At 40.2% G+C, this 13,693-nt stretch overlaps 1 protein-coding gene across 4 annotated transcripts in view; it reads right to left on the bottom strand.

Moving 5' to 3' along the window:
• Nucleotides 1-13,693, bottom strand: part of LOC126392868 (partitioning defective 3 homolog B-like) — a 262,365-nt gene that overhangs the window by 156,702 nt on the left and 91,970 nt on the right. For all 4 annotated transcript variants that reach the window (XM_050048554.1, XM_050048555.1, XM_050048556.1 and 1 more), the window contains 3 exons: nt 12,478-12,586; nt 11,096-11,235; nt 10,763-10,891 (listed from right to left, as the gene is read on the bottom strand). In XM_050048554.1, the coding sequence (XP_049904511.1) occupies nt 10,763-10,891; nt 11,096-11,235; nt 12,478-12,586 (378 nt within the window). The remainder of the gene's footprint in view (nt 1-10,762; nt 10,892-11,095; nt 11,236-12,477; nt 12,587-13,693) is intronic.

The following is a 13,693-nucleotide window of genomic DNA, read 5'->3' as shown; positions in this document are numbered from 1 at the left end:
TGTTACCATAAGTCAGCTGATGTTGGGCACTTCATGTTTAGCTTACAGACATAAAAGTGGCATCAATCTTCTCATCTAACTCTCAGTAAGAAAGTGAAAGAGCAAATTTCACAAAATGTCAAACTCTGATTGGAAACTCAGTTTATGAGATTTATATTTTTTCCACTTTTTGTTACTCTATCAGTGTCTGACAATACCAATGCTGATCCCCTGTGGCTTGAACCCACAACTGACATGTGTGAACAACTCTGTGAGTGTGTGACACTCGTGTGCTGAGGGCTTTAACACACAGCAGCGACTTTAGATGATAAACCTTCAATAAACAGTGGAGAGATGTGAGATGAGACGGAGAGCCAGGGAGAGAGAGAACAGAGACATGATACCCTTCTCGGCTGCTCTCCACTGGGATGATGGCAGCTCCTGCAGAGACACCAAGCTGCCAAGGAGTTTGTGTGTGTGTGTGTGTGTGTGTGTGTGTGTGTGTGTGTGTGCATGCATACACTGGTCTCTGAGGGTGTAACAGATGGGGGCTCTACTGTAGTGATTCTGTGAGGTCACATTGGTGACGATATCAGTGAGATGTAACACACACACACACAAATAGACAACAGACTGCAAAGAAGTGCACAGACGCACACGCTCTCTTACAAACACACACACACACACACACACACACACACACACACATGCACGCACACGCATATTGGCTGCAGTGGTGATGGATGAGGGACAATCAGAAAGAAGAAACTGTTCAATAAAGTTGTTTTGTTTTGAATGTGCTCTGTCCCCAGCTGCCAACTGTTTACGGACTTAATATGACAGTGTGTGTGTGAAGAGCATCTGGCACTAAGGAGAATGTTTCCTGTTGTGGAGAGAAAAAAAGAAAAGGAAAAGGACAGACAGAAGACGGTCTTGCAGCTCATCACATGCTGGATGCCAAAAGCAGAGCTACACAAATAGCTTAATGGAATCACACTTAAACCTTTCAGTGAATCCTCTGTATCAGTAGCCAGCGTGTGTTTGTGAATGGTTTATGTTCATGTTCTCTTACAATTTTTTTTTTTTTACTATTTATGCTTCTGTGTTTAAGGTGAGATAGATGATGATGAAAAGCCCACTGTGTACCAGTTGTGTTCTGTTTCCGTCTAGTTTATTCCTGTTTTGCTAATCCATTAATCAATCCTAACTTAAAGCCTATACAGTATGTTGCTTTACTTGGATGTTTGAGTTTTAGTGTGACACTTGAAGGGTGTTTTCACATTTATCTGCTGAAGAGGGACAGTATCTCTGCGCTCATCTCAAATCTTAGTTTAAGAACTGTACACACAAGCAGGATTTGGTGATCTTGATTTGCCAATCATGGTCTCCCATGCTACAAAGTCTGATGTAGAAATGGCAAGCCTCCTGCGCACATGCACTGAGAATCAACCTTCCAGTGAAGTAGGAGACATCTTGTGATCAGCAGGTAAAACTTTTAAAACAAAAAAATATTTGCACGTTCATAGACTTTTAATTGAGGGAGGAGTGAGTGTGCCTCTAAGGCCCAATCCCAGGGTTTCACCTATATTCATTCTGCAACCAAGCACTGCACAGCAGAGTCCTGAAGAGTCCAGGTTGGGTAACCGCAGGTAAAAAGCTGTGTAACGGGTAAAAATATGTATATATAAATATTGTAAGTACAGCGATCAAACTTCGCAGCCCAAGGATGAGGTGGTAGCATACATTGAGTTTAAGACACCCAAGGTGTGTAGGTGGAGGTGTTTTGAGGTTTTATGGTGGTGGAAGGAGCTAAAATGTTTCCTGACCTGGCAGTGATTGCTTTGAATGTTTTCGCCATCCCAGCATCTAGCACAGCCAGTGAAAGAGACTCTTCCTCTGATGGATATGTAATTCATAATCTTAATTTCCTTTGTTAATAAATCACTGTAATTTTACCAAAAATATCTTGCTTTATGCTGTAAGTTACCCTCGCCATAAAAGCAGGGCAGTTGAGTGTCTTTTATCTAAACTGCTGAGGTCAGTTAAACTAGTGACAAGAAAATAAAGTTAAGGGTAGGTTACTGGTTCCAAAGAGGCTTGGTAGTGAGCGACACAGTAACATGCTGACAGACTTGGTGGTTTTGTGTTTTTAGCTGAGCTAACCACAGAATATTTGGTTAAAGCAGAAAACTGATGCAGTTTTTCCTTCACTGTTCCCTGTGTTAATGAAAACTCAACCCCTGGCACCTGGTGTTCTTCACCACTGTTTAGGAGAAAGGAAACAACTGGAGTAACAGGCAAACCAGCTTTAAGAGTTACAATTTTTCTTTTTTAATTAAGTGCTGTGTGTAACTCGTGCCCATGTGAAGAGTGGTTCATGTGGATTTAGAAAAACAACTGATAAATATTTGTGAAAAGTAGTTTAACTGTTAAATATTAAGAGAAACTGTAAAGTGTTAAAATTGAAAACAGAATTTGGTGTGGCGGTAGGTGTTAGAATGAGTGCTTCGCTGCCAAAGCAATCAACTTTGGCAAAAACACTGCAATCCCATTTCTTAATTTTACCCCTTTGTCCCTCAGAATGGAGTTACAAGGGGTGGTGAAATCTTCCCCTATGACATGGGACAACACTTCAAGACCCTGATACGCCATCAGTAGTCACCAATGGCGTTTATGTAAGCAGACATGACAATGGCAAGACTTGGTAGTATCACAATGACATTTAAATGTAATATTAGATACTAGCTAGTAAACTACAGAAACATTAGCATACTAGCGATTTTTTTTGTTACTGTATGCTTGTTGTAAAGGGTCATAATACATTTAAACAACATTATACTAAAATAATACAATCGTTTTCAGATTATTAAAATCTTTATTAATGAAGAAAATACATTTGTGGGTTTCGTTCGTTGCTTGTGCAGCCATAACACACAGTTTGTAGTGTGCCTCTGAAAAACCTCTGTTTGGAGGGCCATGTAGCCCCAACATCTCACCCTATCCTTCTATCCCAACAAGAATCAGGACACCCTACCCCTAGTCATGGATGCGCAAAATGGAAGGGAAATGAAATGAATGGAAGTGTTAGGGGTGAGCGGTGAACTGGGATTGGGCCTCAGAATTCTTAAGCAGTTCATTAAACAACTAATTTGATTGGTCATACATCTTTAAACCTGTCTGGAGGAGATATTCACAAAACATGTTTCAGGTAAAAGCACAGGTAAAAACTGTGTACACTGACTATCGATGCTTATTTACATAACTTTTGTAAAATAGATTCTTCACTTTTGTCCACAGTATACACAGAATATGATCTGTCTTTAATAATTAATGTACTTCATTAAATTTTGTTGTTGTAATATTTGCACACTTTCAAAGCAAAGCAGAGTAAAGAAGAGTAGGAGACCCCCTGGAAGAGCAAGAGAATGGGAGGGAGAGGGGAGAAAGAGAGGTGTGAAAAGTCTGGAAGCAGAAAAGAGCATCTTTGTTTCAAGCATTAGTTTCAAGGCACTAGCCAGCTCTGCGGGCGTATGCTTGTTCGTGTGTGAAGAAAATGACTGAAAAACTGTCGTTTTATGTTGCATGTGTGAGTGATTGTGTGTATGTGCTCACAAAATGCCTTTACAGAGAGCCAACACAGCAGGTGGATGTATACTTGTTATATCGTGGAATTTGTCTGAATATGACTGTATGTCACAGAAAGTCTTTGTGACTTTGAGTAAGTGTGTGTGTGTGTGTGTGTGTGTGTGTGTGTGTGTGTGTGTGTGTGTGTGTAGAGGTGGTGTAATGTCTTTGTTCTACAGCGAGCACAGACATTAGCAGACAACACCAGATGGTGGGCTAAAATGAGACAACGGAAGAGGGGGAGGAAGATAGACAAGATCCTTCCATCATTTCATCATCATCCTTCTTCTGTTTCCTCTCCGTTAACACCAACAAGCTGGCAAAAGCCTTTAAATCAAATCATGAAAAAAATAATAATAATTTATAGAAACTGTAGCCGTATCACTGTTTAAAGTCGGCTGCAACATGGTATAAATGTTTGGAGCTGTGCATAGTGTTTTGTATAAAACAACAACAATAAAGTGGAAATAGACAAGTTTTTTGCTTTAACTTATCATTATGAAATAAATGTTGATTGCACAATTTAATGGTTATAAAATAATGACACCATCTGTGTTAAGACTGGTGCCCAATAAGCCTCGCTTTCATTGTGCAATTCTATCTGCTACTGGGTATGATCTCAGGATAAATGTAGGCTTGATTTATAACACTAAGGAAGTCCATCAACAATGCTCTATATCCCTGATACCTATCAGTAGCTATCCTCAGTTTCCAAAGAGTATCAATGTAAGTTCTTTGCACTATCTCCAGTAGTGGAAATGGTGGACAGTGGAACAACTATAGTAACTGTGGAAAGAAAATGCATTGTGTCCTGCGCTGTTAGTAGTTGCTAGGGTCTGAGGAAAACTGAAAGGGATCTGGTTGTCTTTGCAACAGTGGCACCAACAATAATATCCCTTGGAAATGCTAGGTGAGAAAAAGGTGTTGTTTTTTAATTTAAACTATTAAAAAATCTTGAGATATGATGACTGCTCACAGTCATCCACATTTGCATCACTGCATCAACATCAACAGAAAAAACCCACACAAAATAGTGCAACCCTTTTTCCGTTCTTAGTGATGGTACACAGTTTTTCCGTGGTATTTAAGCAACCTCATTCCCAATGATGGGAGATGGAGATGTGCAATGTTATCCTCAGCAAAGACTGACCAAAATATAGACTGCACCTGGTAGCAAATTACTATAAAAATTTTAGAATATGAAAAAACCATCAGAGGCTTGACAAAATGACAAGCCAAATATCAGTCTTAAAGTGAGCACCAGGAGTTTGACTTCCAAACCCAGACGTGTCTGCACTCGGCCGTCCTCTGAGGCAGCAAAAAAGTGCAAAATTGGCACAGTTGTGGGAAAGTCGATGTGTGTGAGTATGTGAAACAGAAACCAGGAAGTCATGCCAGTTAGTAGGGTGTAAAAATACTACCAGGCTTATGCTTGATTGTGAGGTGTGAAAATACAAACACTGTGTGAAATCCATTGCTCTCTGTTTTGAATACTTTTTATTTGCACGGCTAACCAACAAAATGTATTACCCAAAACCCTACTATGGGCAAATCAGTGCTCAGCAATAACAGAGAGCATCTTCAGCCGCAAATGTGACAGCTGATGTGCTTTTCCATACTCCATTAAGGTGACAGACACTTTCAAGATTCATTTTAAGTAACAAGCAAAATCTTCGACATAGAGGCTTAGCTTGAAAGCACATGACCACACTGCTAAGACACATTTCTGACCTCTTCCTTTCACCCTTACCTCACCCTCACCCTGTTCAGTCCTTCTTTCGTACACTCACTTTTATCCCCTCCACATATTTGATTCTTTGCCCGGCAGCAAGAGTTGACGCAAGGTAACCGAGGAGAAAAACTCTCACCACTGAAACAGCTGGTAATGGATGACTCCCACTGTCCTTAAATCCCCCCTTCCACGTACACACACGTAAAATTTCTATCAAGGAGTGCGTTCACAGCTTCACTGTGTTGAACTGTAATTGCACTTGTTCTTCAAAACTGTTGTGACTGCTGTAAAAACACCAATCAGCCGTTAATTAGACAGAGGTGAATTCTATTGGGGCGTACTGTCTGTCAGAAAGAGAGGGTGAGGGCACGAGAGAGACATGGGGAGGGAGGCAGACAAAGAGAAAAGTCTGTTGATTGAAATACTGTGTACAAAAACTGCAAAATGTTAGATAACAGAGACAACCTCTCTGTCATCACTCCCACACATACCAAACTCACTCAAGACATCCCTTTCCAACAAAGGTGAACTATAGCAGTGGTGTAAATAAGTACGATACTTAATTTTCTGTTGTTTCCTTGTATGAAAAAACACCAAAGCCAAAGTGGATTTCTTGTTCCATTTCCTGTTTGTACGCCCAAATCGTCAGTCTTTATATCATCATTCCCAACATCCATCTACACGCACATATTATCTACCTAGAATGATGTATCAAACTGAGCTAAGCGTGCTTATGAGAAACTGCATTTTCCACATGTAATTTATCAGATCTCACATTAAAACTGTAATGACGAGTAAAACCATCTATTTTTCATAATCATACTTCACTGCAGGGTGTAGCCTCATCAGTCTGCCTTTCGACCAATACATCTCCTTTATGCATCTTTCAATCTGTCCTATTTTGCCTCAATAGAATTTGCATTTTCATTCATTTAAATTCAGCAACAGCAGCAGAAACTTTCTTACATATAAAGAGTGTATTAGGATTATCTCCGACAACTCCTTAAGAGCAGGGAAGACACTGCCTCCAATCTAAAAAACAAACTTCTGACTTAACGTAATACATTCACGATCACTTGTAGAAGGTGATTTAAATACAGATCAGCTCAAATTTAACCTGACATCATGATATTAGTAATAAAGCTTTGATTATTTCAGCAAAGAACTAAGGCTTCATGGTGCTTTCACCAATAAACTGCAATATGCCTGTCTTTGCATTAAGGCCTCAGTCTTTCTTTCATTACTTTACTTTCCACTAATTTAAGATGCTGCTTCAGTTTCTTGTCCACGACAGAAACAAGTCATTAACAATACAAAATACATTTCAGTGCATACACACACACACACACACACACACACACACACACATACACCATACACAGTTGCAGGCACACATCCATAAACTTACACAAACACCAGCAGTGTCCTTGAAGTGCTGCTTGGTTTAAGCAGCCCTCTAAATAGACAATTCAGAGGACAATACTTTACCTATGGGAGACATTCCGGTGTACTTTTCTATGCACAAGGACAATACTCAGACATTTATATTCCTGTGGCGAACAAGTAAGTGCTACCGAGTAAGCGTGTCTATGAATAATATGGGACCAAAGGGGAGCCCGTCTCCTGACTGGGTGAGTGATGGTACCCAGTGAGTAAAGTACCTAACATGGTCGAGTTGTACAGCAACTGGCTCAAAGTTAAACTGTTGTGTTAAAGTTGGCAAAAAATAAAACCCACAAAAAACGTAACTTGCCGTTTTGTGCAGTTCTTTTGGACGAGTAAACCTGGTAATCAAATTTTGGTGCAGACTAAATAACCTGACTGAGACTGCCTGTCAAAGAGAGTCTCAGTTTGCATCCAGTCAGACTCAGGTGTTGTTAGTCTGTGGTCTGAAAGCAGACTATTTTGTGATATTAAAAAGATTTCAAAAGCTTACAGTTGAAATGTAAATAATTTTGTAACCACTGTAGCATCTATGTGCATCAACACCCACTGTAAGTGAGTGATTTTTTCCCTTGATCAATCAGTCATTCAAAAGCCTGTTATGCATTCAGAAAACTCTAATATGTATCCCCAGTTTACAGAAAAAATCTTTTTCGGAGCTATGAAACATCTTGATTCACTCCCCCTGGGAACTGGCTACCACAGCAGCTTAGAAGCTGAGTTTGGGGCGTGTAACAGTAAGGAGGTAGAGAAACATAATGAGTACTGCTGTAGTAAAGAGGTTTTGAGTAAACACAGGTAACAGTGTGATGAGGGGAGATATTCAGCAACTCGTGGCTAGCACACAGAGAAGACTGCCACTGAGTTCAGACATGCGTACAAGGACAAACACTGGACTAGATACAACACTTATAGGCAAGTGATACTAAATGTTAACACATGTACACACTCCAACACATTACTCCTTTTCCTGTCTGCAGATACAGAATTTCCTATGGGGCTCAAGGTCGCATGCATAAGTGTGTGTGTGTGTGTGTGTGTGTGTGTGTGTAACTTCCTGGCAGCCATTGAGGAAACATCAGTCGATAAGAGCGGAAAGAGACACAAAGGGAAAGAGGCAAAAAAAAAAAAAAAAAAAAAGAATAAAATACAGTAAGAAGGAAAAAAAATGAACCAAAGACATGACTGATGGGTGGAGAGGAGACGAGCAAAATAGGCCAAATGAAAAGTGGTGGTCTTATGATATTAGAAGAAGAATTAAAGTTGTTGTAATTCTGTTTGTGCTGGCATGGATGGATATGTGTGCAGAAGAGAGACACCTCAAAGCTACAGGAAAAAATGAGAGTTAGTAGTTGTAGATGATAGTAATGAGAGGATAGAAAAGTTGCCTTAGAGCACTCTTCAACAACCCCCATATATATATATCCGCTGTAACACTTTTATATCAGATCATATCATCATATAATTTTTTTTAAGGTCTGCAAGGACAAAAAGTTGTTGTTTTTTCCCAGGTATTTAGAGGCCCTGACACACCAAGCCAATGGTCGGTCCGTTGGTGAGCATCTGTTGCCATAGTTGGTGCAGCATATCCCGCACCGTTGCCCCTCAATAGTCCCCATCATCCCCCATTGGCCCCTGTCAGCTTTTCTTTGGCCAATTCAGCATGTTGAATCAGCTACAGTGATAGTAATGGCAACAGTGAGGGTAACAGCAACGGCAATGACAATGGCGACAGCAATGGCGACGGCAACTGCATCAGTGACGACAGAGCCTGCCATTGAGCTGAACTGCTGGCTGTTCAGCTTAGCGCACTGGACGAGAAACTGAAGTGAGGAAAGTAAACAAAGAGCTAAAGTCAAGAGGGAGTGAGATCAAAACAAACATTGAGCAAAGCGTCAGCTCAAGCAGGACATGATGTCAAACTCAGCTCACATCCCAGCTACATCAGCTGAGCTCAAACAGCCCAATCAACTGATGGAGCAGCTGATTGATGAAAGGGAGTCAGCTGATAGATCATATGATTGCTTTCTATGCAACCAACTGGCAAATCTCATTCAGGGCACCCTATTTAAACTGCTCTGGCAGTTTCCATGTAGGTGCACGGAAGGGCAGACAGGTGTGCTCTCTGCCTTATGGCTTCCCATGCAGGCGTATGGAAAAGGCTTTCTGCATAGGCCTGAGGACAGGCAGAGAGGCCCCAGAAGAGAGCCATACCGCCAAATATAATACTGCAAAAGGAAATAAATTTCTCTTTCGACGTAAGTGTTCCTGACTGAAATGTTACAAAAGGTAAGATTATATTTCTTTAACCCTTGAGCTCTTTATCAGAAATGTGTCTTGATGGTTTATGTTATTCTTCACTGGCACACAGTGCTTCTTCCAGTTTTCCTTTTTTGAATAACAATTCAGACGACTGCTGTCTTCTGGTGTGGAGAGTTATTTCCTCTTACACAGGCGCAGAATGTATGTGCTGGTTGGCCGTTGGCTATAGTCTTTGTGTGTTCATGTGCAACTTTTTGGCCAAGACATGGTGCTGTCAGGCGACGCAGCAGGGGGCCTTCATCACCACTAGTTCTCTGAAGTCAGTTTGGTGTGCCTGAGCCTTCAATGGGACATATGTTGCAAACCATCTCTTACGTAAGAAGGGAGATCAAAACCAGCAGGTATGACTCCATTGGCAGGTGCTTACTTGTTTTGTTTTCACATACACTGGGGGATGAGACGACCAGATTACACATACTGTATATGATGTTGGAAACATGCAAATCCACTGTGAATGTTTCAGTCCTCAACAAGCAGCGAAAACTTATGTTAAGCTGCTAGCCAAGTGGTGTTCAGTGTGATTTTTTATGTGTTGGTGGGCTCAGATTCAGTCCTGTCAGACTGTTATAAGAGGGGATGTATCAACATTTCGTGAAGTTCTGTTTACTGTGTCAATGTTTGCCATCGTTTGTTATGATGATCACTATTCTACTGATGGCTGATCTCCTAAAAAATTCCCAAGCCAGAATGTAACTATGTTCTGTGGTGTTAATATGACAACCAGCAACCATGCTGTCATGCCGTTAGCTATGTCAATAATTGCATAGTAAACAATGTTTTCATATAGTGATTTTTATATTTATTTCTTTATTTAAATGTGGTCAAATCTTGCGGCTCCCTGAGATGCCTTGAGGACGGGTCGAGCTCCCACTTTGGGAACCACTGCCTGAGAGAACATCTTTCAGAAAACAGGATGGGTAAAGAGCTACAGATTTACTGCACAACAAATGTGAAAGCAGAAGGAAAATATTTCAATGAGGAAAATGAGTCATTATCTTGAAGAGCAAACAGCAGCAGGCTGAGAGGAAATAACAAGAAATTCAGAAACATTATATTTTTGGCACCTGTAGCTGGAAAAAGTATGAAGAGAACTATAATTAGCATCAGTGCATGCATAGCAGTTAATCATGCAAAGTCGGAGTAAAGGAAAAAGCATGGAAAAATAGAAGGAAGATGAATAAAATAAGTGTTTATTAATCACACTGTGTTAAAATTCAGCATTAACAATGTGCCAATGAAAGACTGGCACAAAATATTACCAATATCAACTTACAGATTTACAATGGGCTCATTTGATTCAATCAGAATGGAGTTATATAAAACGTTACATGATTGCTTGGTAGAACATTATTGGACAGGGAAGTGCACCATTTTTCAGATTGTTCAGAAAAGCCCTCAATTACATTTGTGGTTAATGTCTATAAAGAAAAGCCTTCCTATAGGTTGCTGAGCTGTGCATCATCCAGGCAAGCCTGTTGATTGGACCAAAAATTGCAAAATTAGAATGAGTTGAAAATATGAAAACAAAAACTGGTGATGCTAATGTGTGTCCGGCTCTCTTTCTCACTGCCTTGTTAGAAAAAAGTAGTAGGAAACCATTGCCAATCAACTGCAAACTCTTAACATTGGCTGACAATACATAGCATCGTGATTGGTTCTTACCATCTCTCGAGGCAGGAACATGTCCTCCTGCCGTAGGACCACAAGACACACACTCTCTCCCTGTCGTGTGCTGCGCAGCATACACACCAACTCCTCTTGGCCCACACCTGTGATATCCACACCGTTGACCTAAACACACACACACACACACACACACACACACACACACACAATCAGCATAACTGCCATTTTGCCTTGTTAACCTTATGTTTTTTTCAATGTCTCACACCTTTTGTAGTTTAATAAAATGCTCAATGCCGGATTATAGTAATAAAACGAGCATATGCCCTTTTTTTAAATGCATGAGTCATATAACAATCAGCTGTCTTGTACCTCAAGTATGCGGTCTCCAGACTGCAGGCGTCCGTCTTTGACAGCGGCTCCACGTGCTAGAATGTTTTTGACTAGAATAGGGCCTGGACCATGGACTGAAGAATCTCTGGTTACTACAGTAAAACCAAGACCTTCAGGACCTAAACATACAAACAGAGATATGTGATAGAGAATTGAGAGGTGAGGTGCAATATACAAGCATCAGTAACACTCCCGGGCCTTTCTCCACACACAAATATCCTGTATAGCTGTGTACTCCCTGTCTCTAAATTTGTCTTCCACAGGCTTCAAAAGTTAAAAAAAAATCTCCTATCCATCCTCCCACACACACACACATCTTAAACTAGTTCTGGGATGTTCAACACGTTGTTGTTGACTCAGCTCCTGACTACATATTATAAGTATGATAACTTAAAACCTTAGGAGATTGTGTGTGTGTGTGTGTGTGTGTGTGTGTGTGTGTGTGTCGCTTTAAACCCTTTAGCTATAGCTGGTGCTACAGTATCTGCAGGTGTGAAGGTTTTTTAAAAATGGGTTCAGGTTTGGGGCATGGAGGAGGAAAATAAAAGGAAGGGATGAGGAAAAGGTAAAAGAGGGATGAGTGTAACACAGCGGAAACGGGAGTGAATGTTCTGGAAAGAGACGTGATGAAGATTAAAATAGTAATCAGTCGAAAACACGTGTGCACGCACGCAAACATGCATGCATGAACAAAAAAAAGACCACACACGGACAGAGGGACTAGTTGTGTGTTTTATAGACCTCATTTAGTCTGGTCTCTTTAGCAGAGCCAAGTCAGCAGTTTGGTCCAGTATGAATTCATATCAGCAGAAATGAACAGATCAATAAAGACTTAATAGACCCTGAAGAGAGGGAATCAGGAAGATGGAGAGAGAAAGGGTGAGAGGAAGGAGAGTCAGCCAGAGAACAGAGAAAGGAGGCTTTATAGAAATAAGCACAATTCTGGGCCAACAGCAAGAGGGAAAATAGAGGGTCAAGTATATACTTAAAAAGAAGGCAAGAAATAAAGAGGGTTAATGATGCACATTGAGGAACCCTATAGAAAATCTAAATGATATATAAAATGTTACCATTTGCACACAGACAGAGTGAAAAGAGTGCGTATCGTTCTTTTAAAGATAACTGAATTTTGAATATGTAAGCGTTGAAAACAAACAGAGTGAATTCAAAGGACGAGGGAAAATCAAATAACTGCATTAGAAGATGAAATACTGTATGAGAGGTGAGTTTTCTGAAATATTTCCACTTGTCATTTAAGTCACCAAGTAACACTTACGCAACACTACTGATCTGAAACCTCTGAGAAAAGATGCCCCTCTTTGTATGAGTGAGGCTCTGCTCAATAGCCAGGTGATCCTCACCTTTCTTAAGATCGATCCTCAGTCTTCGTCCTCCTCTCTTATTGGTCACCAAGCTGGAGAGGGCAGGGCTTTTCTTATGGAGGGGGCTCTCACTCCTCCCCTTGGGTGTCTAGGTGGAGAATGTGGAACATTTAGGTATATTTTACAGCACAAAAACACAATAAAAAGTAAGGCTACAAGATAGGTTTTCAATAGCAGCTTGGTGTTTTAATTACCCCATTTTGTCACATTCTTCTTGTACCATTTTTAAACCCTCTAAACTCTGTGAGTTGTTGACTGAAGCGCTTTTATTCATGAGACATTAGAAAAACTTTGAGAGGAGTGATACAGTATTTGCTAAAGCAAAGTAATAGCCTGTTACATACAAGTGAAAATAAGTCATTTTTAACATCCTCCTCATTTTAGGCATTGCTTATAGGGTGAAAAAGGTCAAATGTGTCTTTCATGTCTGAAAATGATCCAGACACACAAATACAAATTCAAAATGAAGTATTGTAAGATGCCATAAAAGCTGTGCTGTGCAAAACCAGAAACACATGTTGAGCCCTGCCAGGAGTTTATGAAAGTGTTCTCCATCGTCATCATTACAGAATCACAGATAAACTTTTTTTCTCCAATAAAATAAGGTGATAATCAGCTGTTGCTAAGTAACTGTTGCCTCTAGTGCCAGCTGTTTTTCAAATGTAAGCCCTGTCCCCATGGTGATGGTGACGACAGATTTACATATGTTTAAATAAGTAAGACATAATAATTCTCTGAATAAGGCAAGAATCAACTAAGAATAATGAGGGATTGACACTGTTTCTACACACTGAACATATCCAGACAGAAATCACCATCATCAAAGTCATAAAAGAAGGCTGAAATAAAGAAACAGTGCAGTGGAAAGGCTGAAAATAATTGCCTTGGTTAATATTTTGGCACAAAAACGTAATATTATGGCATTTAATGCCTTCAAATAATTCTAAATTGCAGTTGATGAAAACTGCAGAGTTGTTGGAAGGAGAAAGGCTCAGGGAGGCTTGTATGTTTGGCTTGTACACTGAACAAAAATATAAACGCAACACTTTTGTTTTTGCTCCCATTTTTCATGAGCTGAACTCAAAGATCTAAAACATTTTCTATATACACAAAAGACCATTTCCCTCAAATATTGTTCACAAATCTGTCTAAATCTGTGTTAGTGAGCACTTCTCCTTTGCTGAGATAATCCATC

The sequence above is a fragment of the Epinephelus moara genome, chromosome 7 (assembly GCF_006386435.1).
Source record: "Epinephelus moara isolate mb chromosome 7, YSFRI_EMoa_1.0, whole genome shotgun sequence".
In the NCBI taxonomy this organism is placed as follows: Eukaryota; Metazoa; Chordata; class Actinopteri; order Perciformes; family Serranidae; genus Epinephelus; species Epinephelus moara.
Note: the sequence above shows the minus strand (reverse complement) of the source record. Positions and strands in the feature narration are given on the sequence as shown.